Here is a 14,184-nt window from a genome sequence, read left to right as displayed (position 1 = left end):
TGTTATTAAGAGAAGTATAAAATGTGAGTCCAGTCTGAGGCTAAGAAAGTGCGGTGCTGATATATGTATCGTGATCGATCAAGAGTTCAAAAGTCTGATTGCTTGGGGGAAGAAGCTGTCATGAAGTTGGCTGGTGTGGGTCCTGATGCTGCGATACCGCCTGCCTGATGGTAGCAGTGAGAGCAGCCCATGGCTCGGGTGGCTGGAGTCTCTGATGATCCTCCAAGCTTTTTTCACACACCGCCTGGTATAGATGTCCTGGAGGGAGGGAAGCTCACTTCCGATGAAGTGTCTGGCAGTTCGCACCACCCTTTGCAGGGCTTTGCGATTGAGGGCAGTGCTGTTACCGTACCAGGCAGTGATGCAGCCAGTCAACATGCTCTCTACAGTGCTAGTGTAGAACCGTGTGAGGATGTGGTGGTTCATTCCAAACTTCCTCAGCCTTCTCAGGAAGAAGAGGGGCTGGTGAGCCTTCTTCACAACGGCCTCAGTGTGGACGGACCATGTGAGTTCCTCTGTGATGTGGACACCGAAGAACTTGAAGCTGCAGCCTCTCTCCACCGGTGATCCATTAATGGTGATGGGGCTGTGTTCTCTGTCTTTTTTCCTGAAGTCCACCACAAGTTCCTTGGTCTTGTTGATGTTGAGGGAGATGTTGTGCTCCTGACACCAGTGTGTCAGAGTGTGCATCATTGTCAGTGATCAGACCTACCACCGTCGTATCATCAGCAAACTTAATGATGGCATTGGGGCTATGTGTTGCCACACAGTCATGTCTTTACAGGGAATACAGAAGTGGGCTGAGAACACAGCCCTGCGGGGCTCCAGTGTTGAGGGTCAGTGATGAGGAGATGTTGCTGCCCATTCTAACCACCTGGCGTCTGCTTGACAGGAAGTCCAGGATCCAGCTGCACAGTGAGCTGTATAAGCCCAGAGCCCGGGGTTTCACATAAAGCTTGGAGGGCACTATGATGTTGAATGCTGAGCTGTAGTCTACAAACAACATTCTCACATAAGTGTTCCTTTTTTCTAGGTGGGAGAGAGCAGTGTTTAGATGCAATGGCATCATCAGTGGAGCAGTTGTTGTGGTATGCAAACTGCAGTGAGTCCAGTGAGGCCGGCAGCACAGAGCAGATGTAATCTCTGATTAGTCTCTCAAAGCATTTGCTGATGATGGGGGTCAGAGCAACAGGACACCAGTCATTTAAGCAAGTGATTTTGGATTGCTTTGGTACAGGCACAATGGTGTGTGTGTGTGTGTGTGGGTGGGTTTGGGTGGCTTACGAGGACTTTTTTTTAGGTTACAAACTGGTAATTACAAGGGTAGTATGTTATAAATGTCAATCGCTTAAAAACATACTAAAAGATGTTTTTTTGAAAAAGTAAAATTGCAGAAAGTTTTTTTGTAAGGGTTAGGTTTAGGGGTAGGGTTAGGGGATAGAATCTATAGTTCATACAGTATAAAATTAATTATGTCTATAGAGAGTCCTCATAAGGATAACCGCACCAACACGTGTGTGTGTGTGTGTGTGTGTGGACAGGTTTAAGTGGTTTACAAGGACTTTTTTTAGGTTACAAACTGGTAATTACAAGGGTATTATGTTATAAATGTGGTTTATGAGGACATTTCTAGTGTCCCCATAATTCAAATCTCTTAAAAAACATACTAAACAATGTTTTATTGAAAATGTAAAAATTCAGTTTTCTGTGAGGGTTAGGTTTAGGGGTAGGGTTAGGGGATAGAATCTATAGTTCGTACAGTATAAAAATCATTATGTCTATGGAGAGTCCTCATAATGATAGCTGCACCAACATGTATGTGTGTGTGTGTGTGTGCGTGTGTGTGTGTGTGTGTGTGTTAAGGAAAGTGTACATTTCAGAAGCTACTGCTGCTCAATATTTTTAAAAATTTTTTTTCAACTTGGAGGTTATTAAAACATGTTTAATTAAACAGTCATACAGTCTGACAAATTATATTTTTAAAAGTACAAATATTCCATGTAGTTTCCCAATTAATATGAGGTTACAAATAGCATGTTTAATAAAATAGACATTATGTAAAATGATTTTAATCAGTTTTTACGTTAAATGTCACATTGCATGACACTGCTGTCACTACTTGAAATGTCATGTAAATAATAATGTCTGAATATAAAAGAAAATACAAGACAAAAGGGAGACCATTTACCTATAACCTGGTATTTAAACATGCTAAAAATTAAATATGGCCAGTCAAGCAGCTTGTACAGACCTATTCTAGGTAAATGTAAATAAACAAACATAATATAGCCTAGCTACTATGTAGAGTACAGTTAATAAACAAAACAATTGAATTTCGTCGTCTTACCTGTCAGCAACATCCCTGAACCGCTTTCCATGTCTGTTGCTTCAGTTGGATCAGTTTCATGGATGCCGGCTTTTGTCAAAGTACTTAAAGCAACTGTCCACAGGACAGACGCGAGCAACATGTTTGACTAAATTAAAAAGCCGCGAGACGCGCACTGTGATTATTTACGCAGTTTTCGTTGCCAAAACCTGCAGTCATCGCATTTCCATCAAAAGTCCGACTTTAATTAATGGAGCCCAGAAGACGATGAGATGGGTCTAAGGATGATAAATGAAAGGTACATTAGTTTCCTCTCAGTTCTCTTAAATCTACTGTTAATCTTTGTGCGTCACTGAACACCTTGTAAACAGCGCGCACTTACCGCCAGACACCTTCATCTGTACTGTATTTGCGCGAGGGGCTCCGCCCACGCACTCGCCGCATGCCAATGAGAAGTAGAATCCCAAAGCTCATTAACATTTCTGAGTCTGCAAAGGCGGACTGTAGAGTACCAAATTACTCCAAATGAAATCGAATAAATAAATTAATTAATTAAAAACAATGATTTCAATGACTAAAATAAACACCAATAAATAAAAAGTTCCCAATTAATTTGCACAATTCTTATTACATTTAATTTGAATAACATATTACAAAACATTAGGCTATAATATAATATTATAAATATTATAATATTATATATTAGAATCAGAATCAGCTTTATTCTCAAGTATGCTTACACATACAAGGAATTTGTTTTGGTGACAGGAGCATCCAGTGTACAACAATACAAAAACAGCAGCAAAACATAGATAATAATAAAACACACACACACACACACACACACACACACACACACACACACCAATAATCCTCTCAGCAGTCTGAACTGTCCTTTGTAGTCTTCTGATGTCTGATTTCGTAGCTGAACCAAACCAGACAGTTACTGAAGTGCAGAGGACAGACTCAATGACTGCTGAGTAGAACTGTATCAGCAGCGCCTGTGGCAGGTTGAACTTCCTCAGCTGGCGAAGGAAGTACAACCTCTGCTGGGCCTTTTTCACAATTGAGTCAATGTATGTCTCCCACTTCAGGTCCTGTGAGATGGTAGTGCCCAGGAACCTGAATGACTCCACTGCTGCCACGGTGCTGTTTAGAATGGTGAGGGGGTCAGTGTTGGGGTGTTCCTCCTAAAGTCCACAATCATCTCCACCGTTTTGAGCGTGTTCAGCTCAAGTTGTTTTGACTGCACCAGACAGCCTGCTGTTCAACCTCCCTTCTGTATGCAGACTCATGGTCATCTTGGATGAGGCCAATGACAGTGGTGTCGTCTGCAAACTTCAGGAGCTTGACAGAGGGGTCCTTGGCAATGCAGTCATTGGTGTAGAGAGAGAAGAGTAGTGGGGAGAGCACATATCCCTGAGGGGCACCAGTGCTGATTGTACAGGTGTGGAAGTGAGTTTCCCCTGTTTCACAAGTGGCTGCCTGTCCGTCAGAAAGCTGGTAATCCACTGACAGATAGACATGGGAACAGAGAGTTGGTGTAATTTATTCTGGAGTATAGCTGGGATGATGGTGTTGAAAGCTGAACTGAAGTCTACAAAAAGGATTCTTGCATATGTCCCTGGTCTGTCCAGATGTTGCAGGATATGATGCAATCCCATGTTGACTGCATCATCCACAGACCTGTTTGCTTGATAAGCAAATTGAAGGGGATCTAGAAAGGGTCCAGTGATGTTCTTCAGGTGGGCCAACACCAGTCTCTCAGGGCGACAGGTCTGTAGTCATTAAGTCCTGTGATTTATGGTTTCTTTGGGACAGGAATAATTATTCAGCATTTGAAGCAGCATGGGACTTTACACTGCTCCAGTGATCTATTGAAGATCTGTGTGAAGACGGGGGCCAGCTGGTTAGCACAGGATTGAAGACACACTGGTGAGACGCCATCTGGGCCTGAAGTTTTCCTCGTTTTTTGTTTCTGAAAGACCCAGCTCACATTATCTTCACAGATCTTAAGTGCAGGTTGAGTAGCAGGAGGGGGGAGGAGGGTGGTTGCAGGAGGTGTTGGTGTTTGTGTGAAGTGAAGGTCAGAGTGGGTGTGGGGTGTGCGATTAGGCCTTTCAAATCTGCAGTAGAACACATTCAGGTCATCAGCCAGTTGTTGGTCCACCACAGGGTTGGGGGTAGGAGTCCTGTAATTTGTGAGTTGTTTCATGCCACTCCACACTGATGCAAGGTCGTTAGCTGAAAACTTGTTTTTCAGCTTCTCAGAGTATCTTCTTTTAGCCACTCTGATTTCCTTGATCAGTGTGTTCCTGGCCTGATTGTACAAAACTTTATCCCCACCCCTGTAAGCATCCTCTTTGGGCTGACGAAGCTGCTTGAGCTCTGCTGTAAACCACGGTTTGTCGTTGTTGAACTTTAAATAAGTCCTTGTAGGAATGCACATATCCTCACAGAAACTGATATATGATGTAACAGAATCTATGAGCTCGTCCAGGTCTGTGGCTGCAGCCTCAAAAACACTCCAATCTGTGCAATCGAAGCAGGCTTGTAGTTCCTGCTCTGATTCATTGGTCCATCTTTTTACAGTCCTTACTACTGGCTTGGTTGATTTTAATTTCTGCCTGTAGGTTGGAAGAAGATGAACCAGACAGTGATCAGAGAGTCCCAAAGCTGCTCTAGGGACAGAGTGATATGCATCCTTTATTGTTGTGTAGCAATGTTCCAGTATGTTCCTGACTCTGGTGGGGCATGTAATGTGCTTTTTGTATTTGGGCAGTTCACGTGTGAGATTTGCTTTGTTAAAATCCCCAAGAATAATAATAACTGAGTCCGGGTATTGTTGTTCCGTGTCTGTGATTTGATCAGTCAGCTGTTGCAGCGCTGTGTTCACACACGCGTTTGGCGCGATATACACACTCACCAGAATAAATGAGAAAAACTCCTGCGGGGAGTAGAATGGCTTACAGTTAATAAAGTGCGCTTCCAAATTAGGACAGTACATCCTCTTTAACATTGTTACATCTGTACACCAACTTTCATTGATGTAAAAGCATGTTCCACCGCCTCTCGTTTTCTCCGTTAACTCTGCGATGCGATCCGCTCTGAACAGCTGAAAGCCCGGCAGATGTAACGCACTGTCCGGAATGGCTTCACTCAGAAACACAGGTTTCTGTGAAGCACAAGGCAGCAGAGTTTGAAAAGTCCTTGTTTGTATGGGTGAGGAGATGTAGTTCATCCATTTTGTTAGGAAGAGAGCGGAGATTTGCTAGATGAATACTCGGCAGTGCTGTTCGAAAGCCGCACCGACGGAGCCTGACCAGCGCGCCTGCGTCTCATAGCGCGTTTAAACAACACAGCCGCGCCTCCGACTAAAATGTCCAGCAAAATGTCAGAATATTCAAAAACCGGGAAAAGGTTGTCTGGTATATGCTGCCAAATGTTCAGCAGTTCGTTCCTGGTAAAACTGACTGGAAAAATATTACTAAACACAGGACAAACAAACAAAAACAACAAAAGAACTGAAGAGCTTCACACCGAGGCGCCCATCTGCGGCGCCATCTTTCCTGAATAATCCTGAATAATCTCATATTAGGCTATAATGTTGTGTGTGTGTGTGTGTGTTTCAGTTCAGTGGTGGTGTTTTAAATTTAAGTAAAGTAAATAAAAGTTATGATAAGTAATTTATGTTCCTGTGGGAGAATTTGCATTTCATATAATAGGCTAATTTAAGATTGTACATAACAAAAATCTCTTTACCAAATGGAAATCAAACAGAAAAAAAATAATAAAAAAAAATAAAAAATAAAAATGTAAAAAAAAATCCAAATGCTACGTTAGTTTTAAAGTTTTATTTCCATATATCTTTCAGTTCAGTGATGTTTTTTTTTTTTTCATACAAAATGTAAATGTTAGAATTGATGATAAGACTGAGAGTCAATGAGCAGAAATATGGCAATATAGACTGGTCATCAAATCACAGAAGTGAGGCAGTTGCACTCGTCTGTGGCCTCGTTGCATCGCTCCATTGTGTTCCACAATTCTTAAACAACAAATTCAGAAGAGTAGGGTCTTTAATTTTCTCCCAGAAATCTGGGGGTAAGTGTATCAAAGATTGTTTCTAAAAAAACTCAACAGCCAATTAACTCCTCACAGAAAAACTTGGATGAAGGTACACAATTTCCTACATGCACATACTGTATGTCGTCATAACATGCAAACATGACATCATCCAAGCAGTTGGACAAAGAACAGCACGAGGAGACAAACTAGTGCTGTAAGAAATTTGGCACGTGGCATGTCTTTTTTTTTTTTTTTTTTTTTTTTTTTTACTTTTTCCTTTTTCAAGAGGAAAGGTGATGTCTTCATTAAGCGGCAGTCAAAGATCTATTGGGTTCACAACACTCCATCCACCCCAATATAAGTAAAAGGTGGTCAAAGGCAGTTCACTGTGACATCACATAAATTAAAAAAAAAAAAAAAAAAAAAATCAAATGCCTTTACATTAAACCTCTTTTTTGTGACAGGTTGCGTACACTTCAAGTAACAACACCAGTTCACCTCCTAATGCAAACAGAAGGAATACCACTACATATTTTTTATACTTTTTGAGGGCAGATCAGTAGCTTAATCAGCAAAACATCTGTTAGGTTATTTGACCCTGCTGTGCATTTTTTTTTTTTTTTTTTTTTTTTGTGACCAACACATCCTGTATATCAAGATCTCTTCGAAGCAAAGAATTGGTCCCAATGGTGCTAAAGCTGGAGTCAGCAGAGGTAAAGCTACAGGATGAGGAGCAGTCCTAAGGTGTCATTTTGTTGCATAGCCCTACTGTACGTCAACAGTCAACATTTCCCTGCACTTCCAGTACAGAAACTGAACCTTCACTAAGCCTCGCCCACCTTGGTTACTGTTGCCCGCTTAGACAAGCTTTACAGAATCACCCATAGGAAATCATTGGGGATTTCTGTAAACAACAAGATTTTCCGTTATGATGTGCTCTTAAAATGGTAAAAATAATATCCTGACATGGCCTGGGATGAAGTTTGACATTGCAAAACCTTTTTATCTGCTGTTTTTAGGAATTATTAAATTATGTAGTAAAGTGTTTAAAATCACCCAAGACTCCAAATCAGAATCGAGGCAAACACTTACCACAGTCAAATCTCGATTACAATACATAACATTATTGTAAGTGAACAGAATTGTTCCTAACATCTCACTGTTACTTTTACTCTTTAGAAACCATCACCTCAACTGTGACCTGAATTAATACAACAATTTAAATAGGTGACATGAATTAACCACAGAGCAAATGTAGGTGTCCCTACTGATATAACATGTATTCTTTTGTGAATGATGGCAAGCACAGTTGACAGCTAGTCCATAGCATGAACCTCTATTTTAAGATTAACAAAAGAGAAAAAAATATTGATTTATCCTCTTTAGGTTTCTTGTGTCACTATTTCAAGTGCCCCAAGTACAATAATTTACCATATTTTTTGGATAATTTCAGTACAATTCAGTTCAAAACTATCCAAATTCTAAAATTTGCTTTAGAATAGAGCAAAAGCCTGTCTGACATTATAGCAAATGACAACAGCTGCTAAGGCTGGATTCATAAGTAATGTTTTTGAGGCGGGGCTTAGGGAAGGGTGAATTGCAGACTCACCCTAGACTGTACAGAAACCACCCTATCTAATAAAATGCCTCGTCTCTGAAAGACATGTAACTATGAAAACGTGGGTAAAATCCACAGATCTACAGAACGAAATCCTCGTTCGATTTTAATAACTATCACCAAAAAGCATTACATATCACTAATCAAGAGGATACAACATACTCTTTATTTAAAAGAGGTTGCTCTATGTTTTTTGTGGAAAATAATATATAGAGCAGAGGGCACCTCTATGAATTATCCTAAAAAGAAGTCTATCCTTCTCACCTACTTACGCCTTCAAATACTGAAAGAGAAAGGCATGAGCTCACAATATGCTCTCTGGACACAACACTGACACCAACAGCAGCCAAGAAGTACAACCCTCAAACATTCTTTAAACATATTCAATCCTGTATAAATCAATTTCATTTGCATTTTAACTATATGATGATCTATCTATTTTCCCCTGCATTATTTCAATAATCAAATACTTTGAAAAGACCAACATCATCAACATCCACCTAAACGTCTTGGTTACTGTTGTAACCTTCGTTCCCTGATGGAGGGAACGAGACATTGTGTCGATGCAGTGACACTAGGGGTCACCCTTGGGAGCCCCAAACACCTCTGATATTTGAGAATAGGCCAATGAAAATTGGCGAGTGGAATTTGCATGCCACTCCCCCAGACATATGGGTATAAATGTAGCAGGCTTGCAACCACTCATTCAGGTTTGTGCTGAGGAGCCGTGACAGAATCCCAGCCATTTCAGTGGGTAGTTCAGTGTTGTGGCAAGAGGGACACCCTGTCTCGTTCCCTCCATCAGGGAACGGAGGTTACAACAGTAACCAAGATGTTCCCAATCTGTCACTCACTTGACGTTGTGTCGATGTAGTGACACTAGGGGTCCCTATACAAAATGCCACAACCAGCTGAACTGTGTTACGTGGACTGGCAGTGCAGGTGCAGGCAGCCTGTCCTGCAGGAAGGAAAGCACCGACCCGACTGCACATCTCTGGGGGTCTTCACCTCGGGAAGAACACCAATTTGCGAACAGATGCCACTTCAAGGCATGTAGCTGCCTCGTCGAAAGGAGCCCTGGCCTGAGTGATAGTACCACTGCCGGTGGTAGCCCACTTAGGTCTTCCGCGTCTTGTCCAGGGGCCAGACGTGGAGATTCCAGAGGTCTGGGTCCTTCCTCAGGGGAACTCGCCAGGGAGGGGCTGTTGCGAGGAGCGTGAGCTCCGAGAACCAAGTCTGGGTGGGCCAGTACGGTGCCACCAACACGACCTGTTCTTTGTCCTCCCTGACCTTGCACAAAGTCTGTGCAAGCAGGCTCACTGAGGGAAACACATACTTGCACAGACCCTGGGGCCAGCTGTGTGCCAGCGCGTTTGTGCCGAGGGGCCTCGGCCAGAAAGTACCACAGCGGGCAGTGGGAGGACTCCCGGGAAGCAAACAGGTCTACCTGTGCTTCGCTGAATCGATTCCAAAACAGCTGAACCACCTGGGGGTGGAGTCTCAACTCTCCCCTGAGCGTCACTTGCCGCAACAGCGCATCCGCTGGGCAGTTGAATTCGCCCGGGATGTGATTGGCCTGCAACGACTTCAGTCACCGCTGACTCCAAAGGAGGAGACGGCGGGCGAGTTGCGACATGCGATGTGAGCGTAAACTGCCTTGGCAGTTTATGTATGCTACTGTCGCCACGTTGTCCGTCCGGACCAACACATGCTTGCCCTGGACCAATGGCCGAAGCCTCCGCAGGGCCAGCAAGACCGCCAGCAACTCGAGGCAGTTGATATGCCAACGCAGTCGAGGTCCTGTCCAGGAGCCTGAAGCTGCGTGCCCGTTGCAAATGGTGCCTCAGCCTAACTTGGAGGCATCTGTCGTGATGACGACATGCCTGGACACTTGTTCTAAGGGAACCCCTGCCCGCAGAAATGCAAGGTCCGTCCAAGGGCTTAACGTGCGGTGACAGATCGGCGTGATGGCCACACGATGTGTACCGTGGCGCCATGCCCATCTCAGGACTCGAGTCTGAAGCCAGTGCTGAAGCGGTCTCATATGCATCAACCCGAGCAGCGTAACCACTGCCGAGGACACCATATGCCCCAGGAGCCTCTGAAATTGTTCATCCCCTGAATGACTTCAGGCAATTCAGCACTGAATGAGCACACTCATTCATGAGGCACGCTATCATAGCAACCGAGTCTAACTCCATCCCGAGAAAAGAGATGCTCTGCACCGGGGAGAGCTTGCTCTTCTCCCAGTTGACCTGAAGCCCCAATCGGCTGAGGTGTCTGAACACCAGGTCCCTGTGCACACACAATAGATCTCGAGAGTGAGCTAGAATCAGCCAGTCATCGAGATAATTGAGGATGCGGATGCCCACTTCCCTTAGCAGGGCAAGGGCTGCCTCTGCGACTTTCGTAATGACGCAAGATGACAGGGACAGACCAAAGGGGAGGACCTTGTACTGATTAGCCTGGCCCTCAAAAGCAAACTGAAGAAACAGTCTGTGTCGAGGCAAAACAAAGACATGGAAGTGTCCTTCAGGTCTACCGCTGCGAACCAATCTTGATGCCGGACGCATAACAGAATGCACATCTGCATCAGCATCCTGAACGGGAGTCTGTGCAGGGCCAGATTCAGCACTCGCAGGTCCAAGATTGGCCGCAACCCACTGCTTTTCTTTGGTACGATGAAGTAGGGGCTGTAGAACCCCTTCTTCATCTCGGTTGGAGGGACAGGCTCTATCGCATCCTCTGTAGAAGGACTGCAATTTCCACATGCAGGACAGCGGCGTCCTCGCCTCCTACCGAGGTGAAACGGATGCCATTGAACCTGGGCGGGCGCCTGGAAAACTAAATCGTGAAGCCGAGTCGGATTGTCCTGGCCAGCCAACGCGATGGGTTGGAGAGCACAAGCCACGCCTCCAAACTCCGAGTGAGGAGTACCAATGGGACAATCACGTTTGATGTACCTGCGGATGGGGCCTCCACGTCTGACCATTCCAGCCCACTCTCTGATGCTACGATTGAGAGCTCATCCTGCTCCCGAGCACCGAAAGAGACATTAAACTTGCCCTGGGGCGAGCTGCCTGTCTCATCCCAGAACTCGACTGGGGCAAACGAGCGTACTGGGGAATAGGAGGTCCGTGGGGGTCCCAAAAGGACCGGGGCAGGGAACGGCTGGGGTGGCTTTCCCTCTGAAGAAGGAAAGCCATGATCGCAACATTGCCATGTTCATGCTCTCGCACTGAGAGCATGAACCATCCATGAACGCTGTCTCAGTGTGGCTACAGCCCATACACATGAGGCAGCGATTGTGGCTGCCAGAGGCAGAGATATAGTGACCGCATCCAGGAACTACACAGAGACGGAAAGGCATCTTTAAAAAGACGCTTTCGGCCAGTGCTCACTCTTTTAGAGGAAATACTCTTTTAAGTATATACTCTTTTAGCATAGCTGCCGAAGTGCCCAGGGGCGTTCTCTGCACTTATCAGTGCGAGAGGGGGAGAACCCACTGCAATGTGCTGTATATCCAACAGCTTACAACACTTTGTAGAGGTGAATGGAATGGCAGTGGAATTCATCGGCACCGCTCGGCTCCGAAGAACAAATCTGAATGAGTGGTTGCAAGCCGGCTCCTTTTATACCCGTATGTCCAGGGGAGTGGCATGCAAATTCCACTCACCAATTTTCATTGGTCTTTTCTCAAATATCAGAGGTGTTTGTGGCTCCAAAGGGTGACCCCTAGTGTCACTACATCGACACAATGTCGAGTGAGTGACAGAAAGGGAACTATCATTATAACGCTACAGTCTCTTTTTTTTTGTGCAATGCCCAAATCTCTTTCATCAAATACATGCTAAAGTACATTAAAAAAAAACATATATCAGTGACATTTACCTACAGCGTACAGCATCTGTTCATTGCCTATCGTAGGTTATAATGCTTCATAATGCATTGCACCAATGTGGCAATAAATCACAAAGTTTAGGCACTTGGTATCTTACCTCTCGAGAGTAAGAAAAGGATTAGACCTTACATGTGTCCAGCAACACTCGGATCATTTACAAGGTACAAAATGGAACACTGTGAAAAGATATTCGATCTACGGCAGTCTGATAGAAAAGTGAGCATAATTTGGCCTTTTTTCAGTTGGTGGGAGCAGACTGTCTACTCCACTCACACCAGAGAAAGACAAAGAGGCAGTTTACATCGAACATGTTTTTGTGTATAAAAAAAAAGCTAGAAATCAAATCAAATCAAATCAAATCAAATCACTTTATTGTCACACAGCCATATACACAAGTGCAATGGTGTGTGAAATAGCGCAACAAATAGAACAGAATGCAAGTGTCTCGAGACACGTTTTTAAAAGTTGACATTCAGCTAAAAAGCATCTAAAAAGATGTGGCGCTCCAGCACAAAATGCAGAAAAAACAGTGAGACACGGTGCAACAGTCAAAGATGTCCGTCTAGTGCATGTTTACATAGAAAACAATTGGAAAACAGCGCAGACTGACGAAAAACGTGTTCGCTGTGAACGGCCCCTTAGAATTTAACAGCAGCATAACCTTAAATTCCTAGAAATAACTTTTCAGTCATCATGTCCTGTGCAAAGAATCCAAACAGCCTCTCAATTCTCAACAACTAAATATGTAGAGCAAATCACTTTTCAGACATGCGAATCAGAGTTTGCAGGCCTGTGTTTTCATCATAGCTTGTGTTTTTGGCTCCTCCAAGGTCTGGGGTCTTAATAACAGGCACAGCTCATGTGACCATCTCCCTGCAACTGACCCTTGCGGAAACAGCCCTAATGACATTAAAAGAGGTGGGGGCGTGTCACTTGTGGCTAAACTCTTCATTCCCTTCACACTGTTTTAATGTATCAAATAATCCATATTAATTTGTAAAGCCTTCCATCTCGCTACTACTTTCGTAAACAGTGACAGGGAAGTCCGCTTCTTCCGAAACAAGAGGAGTTATACACCATTTTAAAGCCATACAGTCTATATTTGATGGTAAACCGGCAAAAAATTGTGTAAACAGTGGACACAATTTCATTATTCTTCCTCTTGTAGGTCTCAACTGTTCGCCAACATTTTAGGTCAAAGACGATACTCATGCTAGATTAAATGCTGCATACTATCATGCTAACACCAGTCATCTCTCTCAGTCTCTTTGTAGCTTCCAGAAGCTCTGCCGCTTGCCCCAGTGGCCGCACATACTCCAAGGGAGTAGTGATACCCGTTGGGCACCCCACTCTGGCTGCGCGAGAGCAGCACGGAAGTGGGGGCCACACCTGACGACGTGTGGACAACGGAGGCTGCAGTCCTGGGTGAGCGGCCTGCGCCGTACGTGCTCAAGGCATCCTGGAAGTCGTCCCCTTCTGAGAAGTGCGAGTCCTGCTGGAGGGGACCCAAGTTGGGATCAGAACAGATTCGAGTGACAGGCACGGGGGATTGGCGGTGGCCGTTGCCGCTGAGTAGGGCATCGTGCTCTGATAGGCCACGACTAAGGCGAGTGGGGCAGGGCCCGGTAGACAGGGCAGTGTTGAGCTGGACCGGGGAGGAGTTAGCAGTCTTGTAGGCAACAGCAGGCCGGGGGGTGAGGGGCGTCTGGGGGAGCTGTCTTCGGCTACGGCAGGGTGTGCTGGTGCCTGAGGTATGAATGATTGAACTTCCTTTAGCTGTGCCACTTCCCTGAAACACAATGACAAAAGAGAAGGCACAAAGAGAGTGAACCACTGCCAAAACACAAAACTTTTTCTTAATAGGGTTTGGAATGGATACCCTGAGGTGTGTTTCCCGTACAACAATGTAACTCATTGCTTAACCACCATAGTACGATGCATCATTGGAGAAATTAACAAGCTAGACACAACTGTTTCCCGAGACCGTAGTAACTACATTGCACATCCATCGTTCAAACCAAGTTGGAATAACAATATAAATCTGTCGTTAATGACATTACGCAGGGGGTGGAGCAATAAATAGCAATATAATGGCTCATTTACGCGTACACTAGAAAGCCATATAATGCCCGAAAGCTGCTTAATACATGAAAACGGTGTGCACTGTGTAATGCGACTGATGCATTGCACTGCAATAGTGGGGTTTCCCTCTACAGTAGACTGCAGGGTTCCCCCGATGCAATTGAGCACATTCTTACATGCTGTTTGCGAATG

The 14,184-nt window shown here is 44.6% G+C and overlaps 2 protein-coding genes across 4 annotated transcripts in view; both read right to left on the bottom strand.

The window, feature by feature from the left end:
• The window catches only part of LOC127430574 (collagen alpha-1(I) chain-like), a 96,453-nt gene extending 93,933 nt beyond the window's left edge, over positions 1–2,520 (bottom strand). Inside the window, exon 1 of the mRNA XM_051680423.1 lies at positions 2,348–2,520. Coding sequence (XP_051536383.1) covers positions 2,348–2,468 — 121 coding nt within the window. The 5' untranslated portion in view covers positions 2,469–2,520. The remainder of the gene's footprint in view (positions 1–2,347) is intronic.
• A 4,111-nt stretch (positions 2,521–6,631) lies between these two features.
• LOC127430573 (probable voltage-dependent N-type calcium channel subunit alpha-1B) overlaps positions 6,632–14,184 on the bottom strand; it is a 192,544-nt gene continuing 184,991 nt past the window's right edge. For all 3 annotated transcript variants that reach the window (XM_051680419.1, XM_051680421.1, XM_051680422.1), the window contains one exon: positions 6,632–13,699. In XM_051680419.1, coding sequence (XP_051536379.1) covers positions 13,151–13,699 — 549 coding nt within the window. In that variant the 3' untranslated portion in view covers positions 6,632–13,150. The remainder of the gene's footprint in view (positions 13,700–14,184) is intronic.

Source organism: Myxocyprinus asiaticus, chromosome 40 (assembly GCF_019703515.2).
Source record: "Myxocyprinus asiaticus isolate MX2 ecotype Aquarium Trade chromosome 40, UBuf_Myxa_2, whole genome shotgun sequence".
Lineage (NCBI taxonomy): Eukaryota > Metazoa > Chordata > Actinopteri > Cypriniformes > Catostomidae > Myxocyprinus > Myxocyprinus asiaticus.
The sequence above is the reverse complement of the archived record's forward strand: the minus strand, read 5'-3'. Positions and strand labels throughout refer to the sequence as shown.